Source organism: Protopterus annectens, chromosome 1.part2, assembly GCF_019279795.1.
Source record: "Protopterus annectens isolate FY-2018-M chromosome 1.part2, PAN1.0, whole genome shotgun sequence".
Lineage (NCBI taxonomy): Eukaryota > Metazoa > Chordata > Ceratodontiformes > Protopteridae > Protopterus > Protopterus annectens.
Genome location: NC_056727.1, coordinates 450326361 through 450343810, shown reverse-complemented (window position 1 = coordinate 450343810; position 17450 = coordinate 450326361). Strand labels below are relative to the sequence as shown.

The 17450-nt window shown below is 38.1% G+C and overlaps 1 protein-coding gene across 2 annotated transcripts in view; it reads right to left on the bottom strand.

The window, feature by feature from the left end:
* The window catches only part of SEC23B (SEC23 homolog B, COPII coat complex component), an 836569-nt gene that overhangs the window by 205188 nt on the left and 613931 nt on the right, over positions 1-17450 (bottom strand). For both annotated transcript variants that reach the window (XM_044056987.1, XM_044056989.1), the window contains one exon: positions 1948-2109. In XM_044056987.1, the coding sequence (XP_043912922.1) occupies positions 1948-2109 (162 nt within the window). The remainder of the gene's footprint in view (positions 1-1947; positions 2110-17450) is intronic.

Sequence of the window (17450 nt, the reverse complement as noted above, 5' to 3'; positions counted from 1 at the left end):
TTCAGCCATTCTTATCATTTGCTTTTTAGGCATACAGGCCTGATCATGTGGCCTGGGTGTTGTTTTTTTTTAGGCATGGATAGAGATTTAGGCCTAAGTAAAGAAGGAGGCGTTGGTTTAATATGCAAGTCCATAGACCTGAATATACCCTCAGAAGCCGGTGCCTGCACAGCGGCTCCGGAACCCCTCCAAGGTAGAGACATCCACAGGTTCCATAGATGAAGCATCTCGCGGCATACTGGACTCCGAATCGGTCTCAGTAGAGGCCTGTGAATCAGAAGTAGTGGGTATCAGGGGCTGCGAAAGCGCCTCACTGAGTACCGGCGAACCGGCGACTAGCTTAGAAGCATTGCCGGCAGTTTTGGACCTCAGCGGCCTGTCTCTGATTTATCTTTGCGTTTTTTCGGAATCCCGGTAATCGGATGGCTAACCAATGACATTTCTGGATAATTAAACCAAGAACTGAAATATTTAGAGGCAAAAATATACAGACGACAGATAGTGCGCTGATTAAATAAAGCACAAAACTGACCCTGACGACCTGACGTCATGGAAGTAGGGACAGCAACCGACACAGGACCCAAGACTTTGTTAATCAGGCTGACTGAGGGCTACCTGCAAGCAGATAACCCAAATGTAATGACTGCAACAGTGAAACACGAAGAACATCTGGACGTCCCTCCAAAATTGATGAAAAGATCAGACAAAAACTGGTCAGGCAGGCTGCCAAGAGACCTACAGCAACAATGAAGGAGCTGCAGGAATTTCTGGCAAGTACTGGCTGTGTACTACATGTGACAACAATCTCTCATATTGTTCATATGTCTGGACTATAGGTAGGGTTGCAAGATGGAAGTCTTTTCTTACACAGAAAAATATCCAGGGTCAGCTAGAATTTGCAAAACAATACATCAAGTCTCCCAAAAGCATGTGGGAAAATGTTTTATGGTCTGATGAGACCAAGACTGAACTTTCTGGCCACAATTCCAAAAGGTACGTGGTGGCACAGAAACAACACTTCACATCACCAAAAGAACACCATCCTCATGGTGAAGCATGGTGACGGCAGTATCATGCTTTGGGGTTACTTTTCTTCAGCTGGAGTTGGGGCTTTAGTCAAGGTGGAGGGAATTATGCTGAGTTCCAAATACCAGTCACTTCTGGCCCCAAAACCTTCAGGCATCTGCTAGAATGCTGAAGATGAAGAGGAATTTCGCCTTTCAACATGACAATGACTCCAAGTATACATCCAAAGCAACAAAAGAATGGCTTCACCAGAAGAAAATTAAGTCTAGGAATGGCCCACAGAGAGCCCAGACCTAAATCCAATGGGAAATCTGTGGGGTGATCTAAAGAGGGCTGTGCACAAGAGATGCCCTCGCAATCTGACAGATTTGGAGCATTTCTGTAAGGAAGCGTGGGCAACTATTGCCAAGTCAAGATGTGCCATGCTGATAGACTCCTACCCAAGAAGAAAGTTGTAATTGAATCAAAAGGTGCTTCAACAAAGTATTAGTTTGAGGGTGTGCACACTTATGCAACCAGCTTATTGTATGTTTTTTATTTTTTCCCCTAATAGATTTGTTTGTTTTTCAATTGAATTGTACATGTTATAGGTCACATTAGAGGTGGGAAAAGTTTTGAAATGATTTAGTGTGGTCTCATTTTTTTATATCACAAAAACCTGGCATTTTAACAGGGGTGTGTACACTTTTTATATCCACTGCATGTATCAGCAACACTAAAAAATCCTAAACCAGTGACATTTAATTCAAATTTCAAAGTATACATATTCCTGTTAAAACTTCCACTGCCTTGGAACAGAAATATGGCTTAAATCAATACAGCCTTTGCAAAGAACTACAGTTTCTCAGATTACCTCAGAAATGTTATGTTCAGAAATTCACTACTGCATGTTACCACAGACTATGACAAATTGCAACTCACCTCTGGGGGACCATAGAAGGAGTATGAATACAGGATGGGCTGAATCATGATGAGCGACTGCGTCAAGTCTTGTCTGACAAAATGATGCCGATAGTATGAAGATTCATCTGGACTGTTATTAAACACCTGAAGAAAAGGTGATCTCCGCAGATGGAACATGAACTTCAGGCAGAAGTTAAAAAAAAGTTTAAACACATAATGCATATGAAAAGCATTCTACAGCTATAACTGTGACATAAATTTTGACTGAACACATAGTTAGTTATTAGGCATGCAGTCCAAAAGAGCACTAAATCACCAGAACTAACTTTCATACTGCCTATAGCACTATCTGATTAAATGACTTACTCACACAACAGACAAATGGACGCTGAGGGAAGCCTGCTCTGGATAACAGGAAGCAGATCATTAACGGTTCAAGAAGTTAATCCTCTGTGTTAACTGCCAAACTTTATCCAGGGACTTTTAGATCTTCAGTCTTGGGACCATCTTAATTCCCAAGCTGAAATAATCATTACCTTAGATTACCTTTCATTTCTCACATAATATCCAAAGAATCCAAATAGCAGAAAATAAAATGTTCAGGTTCACTCAACTAGCCCACCCACATAGTCATCGCTGCTACCTTCTAGAGCAAGTCAGCTGGCTCCCCTTTACTTATACAGCCACTTTTCTACTTGATGCCTTAACATATAAAAATGAAAACACTAGGCTACTGCTCTTCATCAAAAAAGGAACACTTCAAATAAGAGACCAAGGCTACTCACTTGGGAACATCCATAAAGATACCCTCACATTGGTAAGACCTAAAATTATGCTCACTATTACAGAAAACGTTTTCTCTAGGATAGCACCCACAACATGGAACCAACGTAGCCCCAGATAATAAAAATGAAAAGACACTCAAGACCTTCAAAAAAGATCTTGGACAACACCTACTGAATAAAGTTAAATGCACCTGCTTTCTTGACAATCAAACTAAAGACGTATTCCTGTGCATCACTGAAGGTTGCCCCAGTATAACTCAAATACAAATAAATAAACAAAACCAGTTTAACCACCACGGACTTCTATTTATTAAAACAAACGAGTAAAGACAAGCTGTACAGATAAGCGCCTTCAGTCCTCAAGCCTTCATCAGATCACATAAAATTATTATGTTGTTTTAGTTCTATCTAAAATTTAACCAATCACATCTTGTCTCTGGGACCAACACCTTCTAAAAAACAATCAAAACTATCTCAGAAATGTATCTTTTTAGTTCAAAATCCAATTACATCATGGTGTGCATCCAATAGCAGATCATCTAGGTAGATGCAGACATCTTTCAAATTCAGTCTTAAAGGACTACATTAATACCACCAATATGTTCATCCGTCCAAATATGAAGGAGAAGTTTTGGCTTAACAACTATGCAGATTGTAACAGCAAGAATGTGATTTATGTAGCTACGTGCAATTTCTGTGAAGGTTTTTACACTGGTAAAACCAATAGAATTTTTAAAGAATGTATTCTTCAGCATCTACAGGATATCAGGAAAGAGAATCAGAGCAATGCACTTGCTCAACGGGTCTACTTGAGATAACTGAAAATCTCATTTCACTAAGACCAAATCACCTAAATTTCACAATACAGACAACTCATTTCACTGACAGCTTACATTGCTAAAATTCAAAAGACTAAATGGGAAACCATAGACAAAAACACTCACAAAACTAATGACTACCTCTTTCCACAAAGTACAGCTTTGTACCTACCATAAATGTAGATGTTCGAGTGTTCACCCTGCTGCAGTCATCACACTTGGGTTATCCTGCCAACAGGCGGTCCGAATGCCAAAGTCTTGGTCCGGCGTCAGTTGCTATCGCTTCCTCCCTGACGTCAGTGCGTCAGGGATATATAAGAGGCATCCAACGCCATTTTCTTCAGTTTTTCTTGCCCCAGATGTCAGGTGCCCCCAATAGGTAGGCGAAATATATATATATATATATATATATATATATATATATATATATATATATATATACACACATATAGCTATATAAAAATAAACCAAAACCCTTAGGCACAAGCAAATACACCATACAGGTAGTATAGGATAGAGTGGTAGAGATAAGTTCAGCTAGTTCAGAGTGGATGGAGGGAGGGTAACCTGGACTGCAGCAAGGTGAACACTCGAACATCTACATTTATGGTAGGTACAAAACTGTACTATGTTCATCGTGTTACCCTGCTGCAGTCATCACACTTGGGTTGAATCCAAAAGCCAAGGATGGGAGGTGGAGTCAGACAGGGTTAGAAGAAGCTAGTAAGCCCTGCAAAACTGCAGTGGCAAAACCAGCTCTAGTCTTAGAGTATAGAGGTAAGTGATATTTGGTGATGGTGTGCACTGAACTCCAAGTAGCAGCTTCCAGAATATCCTTGGTTGGCACTCCCCTGAGAAAGGCTGCTGATGTAGCTGTAGCCCTGGTGGAGTGGGACCTAATGTTAGCAGGTACTGGTTTCCCATGATGTGTGTGTAACAGAAACGTATGCAATGCCCTATCCATTTTTAAATGGTCTGTTTTGAGATAGCTTTTCCTAGTGATCCTGTAGCATAGGCTACAAAAAGCTGGTCAGTTTTTCTGAAAGCCTTAGTTTTATCCAAGTAGTAACGTAATTGCCTGTGAATTTCCAAAGAGTGCAGGAGTCTTTCTCCTTTGTTCTGGGGATTTGGGAAGAAGGTGGGCAAGTGAATGGTTTGGTTTAGGGCCACACTGGATACCACCTTTGGCATAAAGGAAGGATTTGTTCATAGAGAGACTCTGTCTTGATGAAAAATGATGAAAGGTTCCACTGCCATTAGTGTCTGTAGCTCTGAGACTCTTCTAGCTGAGGTTATTGCTAATAGTAGGGCAGTTTTCCATGAAAGAAATTTTAAATCGGCAGAAAAAACTGGTTCAAAGGGCGGTAGTGTAAGCTTTTCCAGAACAAAGTTGAGATCCCAAGTAGGTGTTGGAGCTCTCCTTGGCGGTCTTAAGTTCTTAGCCCCTCTGAGGAACTGTCTCAGGAGTGGATGTGAGAATAATGGAGGATCCGTGCTGTAATGAGCTGAAATTGCTGAGGCATGGATCTTAATAGATGAAAAGGAAAGTCCTCTGTGTAACATCTCAGTTAAATATTGTAGAATCTGAGGGATGTTTGGATCAAGGGGGTTTAGGCCTTTAGCCTGGTTCCAGGTGCAAAATCTTTTCCATTTGTCTGAATAGGTTTTCCTGGTGCTGGGTCTCTTGGCCTCCAGAATGACATCCATAACAGCTTTGGATAAAGGTGTTGGCTGGTTGTTTAGGTAATTTGCCATGCAGCCAGGTTTAAAGTCTTGAGCTGGCTGTGTAGAATCTGATGATCTCGCTGGGTGAGCAGGTGAGGAATTTGTGCCAAAATCCATGGTGGGCCTTGGGCCATGTTCCTTAAAATTGGGTACCAATGCTGGCGTGGCCAGTCTGGTGCAACAAGTATCATTTGTGGTCTCTCTAATCTGACTTTCAACAGTACCTTTGCTAGAAGAGGTAGTGGAGGGAAGGCATACACTATTAATGTTTTCCAACTGAATGAGAGGGCGTCCACTTTCCAAGCTAGTGGATGGAAGATCCTTGTGCAAAATTTTTGAAGTTGGTGGTTGTGGGGGCTTGCAAACAGATCTATGTCTGGGCGTCCCCATTTTTGAGCTATCATTGCAAATACTTGTGGATCTAGTTTCCATTCATGTGGATCCATGATGTTTCTGCTTAGGTGGTCTGCCAATGTGTTTTTCTGTCCTGGCAGGAATTGTGCTTGTAATTGAACCTGGTAAGACAGTGCAGTGTTCCACAAGGTCATTGCTTGCCTGCATAGAGGGTAGGAATGTGTGCCCCCTTGCTTGTTTATGTACCACATGACTGTGGTATTGTCCGTCTTTATTAGTAGCTGTCCTGGGTGTAGAAGGTCCTTGAAAGCTGTTAGGGCATTCTGTACTGCTAGCATTTCTTTTTGATTGATATGCAGATGCCTCTGATCTGTAGTCCATTTGCCCTGAATGCACTGCCCTGCCATGTGTGCTCCCCAGGCATAGTCCGATGCATCTGTTGTCATAGTTTGCCTAGCTGTGGGTAAGGTGAAAGGCTGACCCTTGTTGAGGTAACATGCCTGTGCCCACCATAGAAACTCCTGTTGAAGGCAGGGAATGAGTTGTATCACTGTTTCCAAGCTGTGGCTGTGCTGAGTCCATACACTTTTCAGGTACCATTGTAATTTCCTCATATGCAGTTTTGCAAATGGTATTAGTAGTATGCAAGATGCCATGAATCCCAAGGCCTGCAGAATTTTTCTTGCAGGGAGTTGGGTCTTTGTTGCCATTATTTTGAAATATTGAAACAGCTGTCGTTGCTTGTCTGGTGTGAGATAAGCCATCTGGGCCATTGTATTCAAGCTGGCACTAAGGAATATTATGTTTTGTGAGGGCACTAGTTTTGATTTCTTTTCGTTTACTGTGTACCCTAGGCAACTTAGAAGGTGTTTGACAAATGCCAGATGCTTTAAAAGAATGTCTTTGCTTTCTGCTTGAATAAGGCAGTCGTCCAGGTATGGGTATATTTGAATTCCTCTTTGTCTGCAGTATGCAATTACTGGTGCGAGGCATTTTGTGAAGACCCTGGGCGCAGTAGATAAGCCAAAGGGCAGTGCAGAGAATTGATAATGCTTTGAACCTGCAATGAAGCGGAGGTATCTTCTGCAATTTTGTCTGATAGGGACATGCAGGTATGCCTCCTTGAGGTCCAAAGTGACTAGCCAAGCATTCTTGCCCAGCATGGGAAGAAGCTGCTGTAGTGTTAGCATCTTGAATTTTGGTACTTGCAGATAGGTGTTCAGAATTGAAAGATCCAGAATGGGTCTCCATGCTTTGTCCTTTCTTGGGACTAGGAACAGTCTTGAGTAAAAACCTTGTCCTTGCTCTTGTGTAGGTACCTGTTGAATGGCTCTCATGTTCATGAGAGCTGTAATTTGTTTTTGTGCCTCTGCCCATTGATTTGGTAGCAGGTTTGGCATTCCTTTGTTCCTTGGTAAGGTATGAAAGTGGAATCTGTATCCTTGAGAGACAATGCTTAGAACCCATTTGTCTTTTGTGATGATGTGCCAGTTGTCTGCAAAAAATGCTAGTTTTCCTCCCAAGGGAGTTGCTAGGAGAGATTTGCTTGGTAGTTTGAGGATAGAGTCATTGTGTTTGTCTTCTGCTAGCTTGGGGCCTGTCTTCTCCTCCTTTCTGGGTAGCAGAACCCCATTGGCGAGGTTTGTAAGGGGCCTGTGACTGACCTCTGCCCCTTGGGCGTCTGTATTTACCCCTCTGTGATCTGTCTGAAGCTGGAAAGGACCAGTTTTTTGTTGGCCAATTTCTGCTGAAACGAGGGGGCTGTACCTGCAAAAAATCCTTGACCGTTTGCATAGTCTGGATTGCCTTATCCTCCTTTTTTTTAAAACCTCTTCTGCTTTGACACCAAATAATACATCCTGTTGTAAAGGTGCATCCAATAATTTTGCTTTAACATGGTCAGGGAGGGTTTGTTCTTTTAACCAAGCAAGCCTACGTATGATAGAGCCAGTAACAGCTGCTCTACAAGAAGCTTCCAATTAGTCAAATCCGCATTGTAAAGTATGTTTGCCCACCTGTTCAGCTGCATGCAACAGATCCTGCATTTCTTTGAATTCAGGCAGTTCTGAATGTGTGCTCATTTTTTGTTTTAACTGAGACATTAGAAATTGTTGATATTTCAGCATGTGAAACTGTCAATTTAATGCTCTCATAGCCAGAGTAGCTGAGGTGTATATTTTCTTGCCCCATCTATCTAGGGCTCTGGAATCTCCTTCAGAGGGCACAGGATTTTTAGCCATAGAAGCTTTAGCTCCCTTAGGACCCTGGGAAATGGTTTCTGGGTCAGCTGCAGGGCTTTTATAAAGGAATTTGTGTGAGTCAGGTACTCTGTAGTATCTGTCTGGTTTGGCTGGAGCAGGAGGAAGAGACTCTGGATTTAAACTAGACTCCCAAGTAAACATCATCCACAATATCTAAAACAGGAGGGATAGCAAGAGGTCTGTGCTGGGGTAGTAAAAGGAACTCTCGGAGCCTTTTCTTAGAATCTGAGTAATGCTGGCCTTCCCAGTGGAAATGTTCCCTCATGGTATGTAAAGTTTCCCCAAAGGAGTAGTCTTCAGGGGGAGATGCTGAGGGAATAGAGTCTTCAGCATCAGAATCTTCATAAGGTGGAAAAGTGTAATCCTGTTCCTCAGAAGAATCTGAGGAGACAGAAACCTAGTCAGAGGATGCATAATCCTCCTCTTGTCTTGGTCTTTTATCAGGAGGGGGATGGGAACCCCTGATAAGGGTAATCAAATCTTCAGCCATCTTAAGCATCTGTTTCTTAGGCATGAGGCCTTGAACTGTAGACTGATGTACAGTTTTCTTTGGTTTTAAAGGAGTTTTAAGTTTAGCATAAGATTTAATGGCGAGTGTAGTCTGTCTGAAGACACCTTCAGAAACCGAAGGTGTTTCCGTTGCACCAGTGTCTAGTTCTGCTCCGGTGTCGGCAGAAGGCTGTGTTGGCCTAGTAGACTCCACATGGGAATCCGCAGCTGTCTGGGGTTCCAGCTCTACGGTCGTCAGGGGCTGCGTAGGCGCCTCACTGAAAACCGGAGAACCGGTGACAGGCCCAGCTGAGGCCTCGGTGTCTGGCTTATTCCTAGGCTGCCTGTCCTTATCCTTGCATTTTTTATGAGTGGCGGTCATCGGCTGCTCCGATGGCATGATATAATTAAATTTCCTACCAAAGTAATGCCGTGCAAAGTCAAAACGGCGTTTGATAGTTTGTTTAATAAACCTAGCGCAAAACTGACAACCTGTGACGTCGTGGTCTGGGCCTAGGCAAGGAATACAATAAGAATGGAAGTCCTTATGAGGTATTTGCTTCCCACAAGAAATGCAATTGTTAACTTTTTCTGACATCGGACTGAGGCAAGAAAATGTTCCCCAACGGGGTACTTAGCTTTAATGAAGACTTTGGACTGAAATTCAAAATCTCAGGTGTCGGCCGACCGGCACTTGCGAACTGCTTCTGCTTCGGGCACCGCGCGGAAAGAAAGACTGAAGAAAATGGCGTTGGATGCCTCTTATATACCCCTGGTGCACTGACGTCAGGGAGGAAGCGACAGCAACCGACGCCGGACCAAGACTTTGGAATTCGGGCCGACTGCGGGACCGCCTGACGGCAGGATAACCCAAGTGTGATGAATGCAGCAGGGTAACACGATGAACATCTTAAAAACTACTTATTTATCCTCTTAACAGAAACCAGACAATATAAAACCAAACTATGCCCCCCACCCCCCACCCTGACTATATATATATATATATAAATATATAAATATATATATATATATATATATATATATATATACACACACATACATATGCACTAACTCCAGGATCGCACTACAGTGGGGAAAAAGGGCATACATCTTTTACTGGGAACGCACAAAAAATCTGCCATATTACTTTAGATACTTCCCATACAAATGTAAAGACACATACCTACATTTAAAAACACTATACCACCACTTTCTACATTACTATCGGTATTTTGACACTCAGCACTGTAAGTTACATAAATTCTTTCTATCACAAACAAGTTAAAGGCAAACAAAAACCCACATCAGTTCTACAGCTTACAATTCAATTAAATGAGATTCATTTGGTTTTGATGAAATTAATTTCAGTGAAATGGGATTTCAGTGATCTGAAGTAGAACCTGCTCAACATATTAAATTAAATAATGGACAGAATTTCATTCATGGTGTTGCAGATCATATATGAAGACGTAAGAACAAGAGACCTGCATAATAAAATGGAAATAGATGATAAAGTGGATAGCAGATATGCATTCTGTTAAACTCCACAAACAACCACAAACTGTTGAACAATAAATCCAGTACCAATTTACAATAAAAGCTTTGGATTTCAATTTAACGGTGGTCCGGCACTTGTCATTGCGCTACTGGATTTATTGTTCAACAGATATGCATTCTGATCATCCACCAGGCCTGAATGGAGTTATTCCTTTAAGACCGATTTTGAAAGGACGGCATCTACCTAGATGACCTGCTACTGGAAGCACACCATGATGTAATTGGATTTTGAATTAAAAACATATATTCCTGAGATAACTTTGACGTTGGTCCCATACACAAAATGTGATTGGTTAAATTTTAGATAAAATGAATCTATTAAAATTGGAATATAGACAGTTGAGAGGTATAACAGTCTACCCAGACAGAACAGAAATACATGGAAAATCTGGTACTTTTTTTTAGTTTTGCAAAACATACCAAATTTTTCTTCTATTTGGTCTGCCCTCCGTACAGACCTCTCAACCTCTTAGCTCAAGAAATGTGGACAACGTTGTTTATGGAAGAATTAAATATGTCAAGGTTAGAGGTTGATGAGGCTCAATTACTAACAATTAGGATAGGAGGAGGATGAGATAAAAATGATGATGTACAACCAATCTACCGGAAAGTCCCTAGGAATAGATTGCATTCCTGTGGAAAATTGAAAGCTAGGAGGGATACAACTGATAAAGATTTAGAAGGTTTTAACTGTATTTTAAGAGGAGGAGAAGTACCAACATCCAGGAAGAAAGCAGTGGCAGCTGAAATATCTAAAGAGTGTAAAGATCCATCAGCTCCAGCTTCATATAGGCCTATTTCAATACTAAACCATAATTATAAAGTGCTTATGTCTACAATGGCTAAAAGAATGGCAAAAGTAATGCCAACGTTGATAGATATGGATCAATGTGGTTTTGTGGAGGGGAGGGAAACATTTGACAACATTAACAGAACACTGATGAGCCATAGGGATGCAGAATATAAACAAAATACAAATAAAAAAACACCAAGTGAAACAAATACAAAACGACCAAAGGAAGAAACCCATAAAGAAAACTTTATTCTCACACTCTAGTGCCTCAGCTAAATACACAGCCATTAAAGGAGTACAAAAAAAAACATCTAAAACATATTAATTAAAATACCTACATCAATTAAGCATCAACCAATAAAAACAAAAGACAAACAATTAGATAAGTGCCTTCCAATTACATTCTAAATTAAGACCTGAGGGAAACAAAGAGTTGAATTTAAGAATAGGTATAATGTATGGGTTCCTGGCTTTGGTCGTTTTGTAAAAAAAAATACCATTGTAGTTGGTGGGTCCTGATGCAGAGAAAGCATTTGACAGACTAAGTTGGGACTTTATGTCCAGGGCAATGGAAGCAGTTGCATTTCCTGGAAAAATTATAAGGTAGATTAGGAGGCTATATGACAGACTGGAGGCAAAAAATAAAGTGGGTGGAGTCCTCTCTAATAATTTCTGCTTGAGCAGAGGATCCAAGAAGGGGTGTCCTCTTTCCCCTTTGTTATTTGCATTATATTTAGAATCACTGGCAAAGAAAATAAGGGACTCAGAAATTCAAGGATATAATTGGTATGGTAGTCAAGAAAAGCTGGCTCGATTGGCAGATGATATTTTATACCTGACAGAACTAGAAAGAGACATTGCAGTCTTGTGGAACATTTTGAGACAGTTTCACATCTTGTCGGATTACAAACTTAATCAAGCTAAAACAAAGGCAATAGCAGTAAATTATGTGCCCACACATGAATTGATTCACCAATATCCATATTTATGGGGACATGATAAAATGAAGTATTTAGGAGTATGGATTAAAAATGATTCTGGTGTGACAGCTAAGGATATGTTGGAAGAGACGAAACAAAAGAAAATACAAAAACTGAGAAAATGGAAACATTGTTATATGGATGTGGATAGTAAGATACAAGTAGTTAAAATGTTTTTAGTCCCATTAGTCTTATACACAGGTCAGGCATATTTTTATCAGCCAGAGGAGAAGTTGTGGACAGCAATTAATAAAGAGCTGAAGGACTTTATCTGGGAAGGAAAGGAGACAAGAGTTAAGTGGGATAAACTGATTCTTCCAGTAGAACAGGGCAGATTGTGATTACACGATTTGAAGGGGTATTTCAGAGCTACACAGTTAAAGCTCCTATACACAGAACAAGCAGAAAACTATAATTCAAAGTGGAAAGGGAGGATGATGAAACAGGAGGGACGCTCAAGAAACAAGGACAGACTGGGATTTTAAATGCACGCCTTTAAAGAGAATAAAAATAATCATACAGAATATTATAACCATAAAGTAACAAAGTATCCTAATAACTAAGCCAACACAGGAATGGAGAAAGGAGAGTCTGCCAATAAGGATGACTGCAATTAGGGATATAGACAATAAGCAAAAGGGGGCTGGAATTTACTAGTGAAAACTGGCAAAGGAACCAAAGTACTGGGAGCAAATAACTAGAGAGAAAAACATGACAGAATGGGAAGACGTCAAGAATTTATTTGGACTGCAGGTTAGAGACGGTCTTCCCTATCAATGATTGATATTAGAGTACAGGCAAAGAGAAAGAAATAGGGGGACGGTCCAAAATGAAAGACCAGCACTGGTAGAGTTTTTAGAATCTAGAACAGAAGGTGCTACTAAAGTAAGAATAATTAGTACAGCATATAAAATATTGCATGGTTACTATAACAATCAAATCAGAGGAGGTCAGAAAGGCTTGGAAAAAGAGACTGGATAAGCAATTCACAAAAAACAATGGGAGGATATATGTATGTCTTCCAAATATGCAACAAAATCTTGAAAATTTAGGATTTTTGCTTGGAAGTGTTTGCATAGATATTTTTATACCCCAAGTAGACTCCAGAGAATTTTTCCTCAGGTAGACAGCAAATGTTGGAGGTGTGACGTGAAAGAAAGAAGTAACTGGGAACATATTTTCTGGGAGTGCGGTAAGTTGGCAGACTTTAAGGATTTTCTGCAGGATGCACAGTCAGAGATATTGGGTATGCAGACTGGTGTGATGAGGGACATTATTTTTCTGGGCTATGATACAGAATCATAGTTGCCTAGACATGGTAAGGCCTTGCTGTGCCTAATTATGCTAGCTGCCAAAAAAAGCAATTACTAGAAAATGGAAATCAAAATCTAAACCAACTATACTAGAAGTAGTAACAGAGACAAAACAACTTGAATTGAGATCTTTAGAAAAGGGTAATAGCAAACTACATAAGGAAAATGGGAATTGCGGGAACAATACATACAGGGGAGGAATGAGGTTTAAAAGAAAGCAGGCCTTAAATGAGGTACTTAACTGAAATGATTGGGTAGATTATAAGTGATGTATAATGTTTGCATCCAGGAGTGTGACAGTATAGTTTGTGATGTAAAATGCTTGCAACTAGGATTGTGTTGGTGTGGTTTGTTTTTATTTATATAAATGCATGATTGCCTAAAAAAAGAAAGAAAAAAGGGCAGGAATTGAGTAATTTATGTAATGCTGCTTAGATTATATGATATATAGTGATATATGTGAAATATAATGTTTATAAATGTGAACTTGTTAATGCAGTTTGATTACTTTTATATACATGTAAATTTGCCTATGTCACAAGTGATAATGCAATAAAGGTATTAAAAAAATTTACACAATGCCTTGAATAACTGGGGAGAAATGCCCCAAAATAGGGACAGACTGTAAATGTTGCTCTTATAAGCTTAGAAAGCTTAAAAAATAAAATAATTTGTGCTAGTGTGCATTGTCTGAAGGATATGAAGTCTGAAATTCAAATGCATGTCATTATTTACTGCATTTACTCCTCAGTCATTTGTTAGAAAAACACAAATTTTATGAGAAACAGATCAAAAATATGAAGCAAAAATCTGGACATTCTGTGAAAACTGTACAACTGAGAAGTACATCGTATATCAATAGAAAAAGTCAATGGTATTTTAGCGACCAGACTTTCTTTATTGGCATATACGTGATTTACAATGGGCATGCTGGTTGGGCTGTCCAATCAATGTGCTCGTTTTGAATAACAACGACCTATCATTGTATAATATCTAGTATACCACATCCATGGGCAACAACAGGCCAGATATGAAGCTATTATTTTAATTTCACAAAATGTCTTGATTTTTCACAGTCTCATAGCAGAGAACTACAGTTGAGGGAGTAAGATGGAGTAGTCAACATACTTAATGATATTTTACTATGGGGAGCTGCAAGATATAAATATGATTTAAGTCTGGTAAATGCAGAGGAAAAAGGCTTAAAAATGAAAAACAGCAAACACCAGCTCTGTGTGAATTCTCAGAAATATATGGGACATGTTCAGCCCTCTGAAGGGCTTAACTTTGACTTTGCCAGCTGTAAATATGCAAAATATTTCCAGTGGTGCAACACATAGCACACTTGCCTTTGGTGCAGAAGGTTGTGGGTTCTGACACTGCAGTGCAGTGTGTGTGCGCCTGTGCGTGTGTGGGGGGTGATGCTGCATTCCTAAGCGTGCTGTCCTTTGGATGAAATGTTAAACTGAAATTCCACCTGCATGAGTTGGTGTTAACTCAGGTGGATGTAAAACATTCCACAGCACATATCGAAAAGAGTAGGAGTCCTTTATTTATATGCAAAATAATTATTATTTATAAAATATTTACATATTTACAAACACATTCATAATCTCCTATACAATCATGCTAAATCTTCATCCTATTAGACCCCCATCCCTTTTTTCATAACTACCATCTGATTTTACTTAATATTGTCGCTACGATCCATTTACCATTAAACGATTTTGTTTATTCTTTCATTCCATATAACCTGTACACCATAAAATAACTGTTTTCTATTCTTGACATATTCTTTACTTCTATTCTTATAATATCCATATTTATTTTACCCACTTCTTTTAAATCTTTAAAAGCATCTTCTTTAAATAGTTTTTCCCATAACTTTTTTATATTTCAAAATCACATGCTCCCTAGTTTATTCTTCTTCACAATGTAAATATAATCTATTACTTTTCTTTTATTATGGCATATTTCCTTTTACTGGCAATTTGTCTATTATTAGTCTCCACAAAAAGTCTTGACATTCTACTTTCTAATTACATCACTTCTTATTTTTATAGCTTTAATTTTTTCATCTGTTAAATTTTCCCAGGGTTTTACATAATAATGTTTTATCATTCTTACACCTTACTTTTCTTTTTCTATATCATCAGTTTCATCTTCCACAAAAATATTTTTCCTGGTAACATTTTATTTCTTCACTTATACAATCTTATTCACTTTTACTCTTTTTTACCATACTCCAATTTTATCATACTTATATCTATACAGTTTTACTACATATCTCTATTTTTCATTTATCCACTTTAACACTTTGTATAAATTTAATAAAGCAGCCTATACCACTAACCTTAAACCTCCTCCTTCTTTATTTACATACAAAACTCTTCTTTTTACTGGGTTTAATTTAGAACCTCATTTAAATGGAAAAATATCTGCAATAATTCCTTTTCAAATACTGTTGGAAACATAAATACACTTGCTAAGTATTGAATTTATCAAATAATTCCTTTTTTCTGAATAATTCATATGTTCTCCAGAAAAGACAGGTTTGATTTATTTCTTCTATTTTTTCCCACTGAATTCTACTTGCAGCTCTATTCCCAAATGTTATACCAAACACTGAAATTTAATTCACTGTAAATTATATACTCCCCGATCTTTACTACATCATGTAAACCTTTACTGTTCTCTTTATTTAGAGCTACCCCGTCATATCTAACCCTTCATTTGTGCAAATTATTACTTCTTTTATCCAAATTTTGTTTTTTGCAATTATTATAATGTCATCTGCATATGTTAACAAAAACTGGGATTCTTAACCCTTCAGGAGTTATATACCCCACCTCCTTCATTTTGTAATTTATTTCACATATTATCACATTCTAGTGCAAAGAGTAAACAACTCATTGGACATCCCTGTCTTACACAACTCTTCACATGTACCTCTTGGCTTACGCAACCATTTAAAAGTATTTTTACTTTATTATTACTATATGCTTACATGCATAATTTCCTAACTTTCTCACTTACATTAAATTATTTCATTATTACCCATAAGATTTCATGTCCAGTTATGTCAAGTGGCTTAGCAAGGTCTCCCATCATGATTTTCACTTATTTTCTGTTAATAATATCAACCACAGTTTCTCTATCATTAATAATGTTTATACTATATATGTTGCTTCCATAATATTTCCCACTTTAGTTTCAAATCTCTTTTGTATTATTTTCATACAGCTCTTATAAGCATTATTCAATATTATTGGTCTCCAGTTTAATTTTCTTCTATCTTCCTTCTTCCATATGAATTTAAGTATTTCCACTACATAATTCTTTATATATAAAATCTTCATTTAACCATTCATGTACAATCTTTAAACAATATTTTTTGCCAATCTGTTAATTTTTATACATTTCATACTCTTTTTCCATCTGGGAGTGCAGTCAAATCTATATTTACTTGTCCTAATACTTTATCTCATTTTCAGAAATCTTCTTTTCCAACTCTTTGTTCTCTTTCTGTTAACTTTTTTTTTACTTTCCATGTTTTTTCACTACCTTATTTTTTCTTTAAAAATCTCTTGTACATATTGTACTACATTAGTCATAATCTTTTCCCGAGTTTTTCCTATTTTGTCCTTCAACATTATTTCTCACATTACACTTCCACAACTACTTCTCTTTTCCTTGTAAGAAATAGCTTATATAAGAGTTCCTTCATTTTTCTTGATTTCTTTTATACAATTATTTTTCTTTGTCAAAGTATTTTCTATCATTATGTTCTAAATTTTCCAATGCATCATTATATGTTCTTTTACACTTTTCTCAAATCCTATTGTAAAAACATGTTTTATATTTTTCCTTAAATATCACCCTCCATTCAGACCAATTTTTATAACATGTTCTCACAGCAATATGATCTTTCCATAACTGTATTTCTAACCTCCTTACTTCTTCATTCCATGCTTTCGTATTTATCATTTTTATTCATTTGCCTATTTTTATATAGTCCTTGTTTTCTTTTATCTCTAGCGATATTGAAAGATGATCAGAAAACCGTTTCAACTACCTCCCCTTCTCCTATCACTAAATCTTCTAATTCTATAAAATAATCTATCTTTATACAAACCCCTTTTGTAAGTCCATGATTTTTTTACTAAAGTTTTAACTTACCACATCTTATTACTTCTAACATTTTTCTTATATCGTTTCCTTTCTTTATACGTGTGCTTCTTAAATCACAATTAAAGTCTTCTGTTATTATAATATTCATATTTATCACAATATAGTCTACAATCTGCCAAGTTAAGCTCTCACCTGATTTACAAATAGTATAAGCATAGACTGTTAAATTATGTAGACTTGTTCTTTCCATTTTAAATATGCAATGCTTAATCTTCACACTTCTGCTAAAGTTACATCCAATAACTTTACTGTATT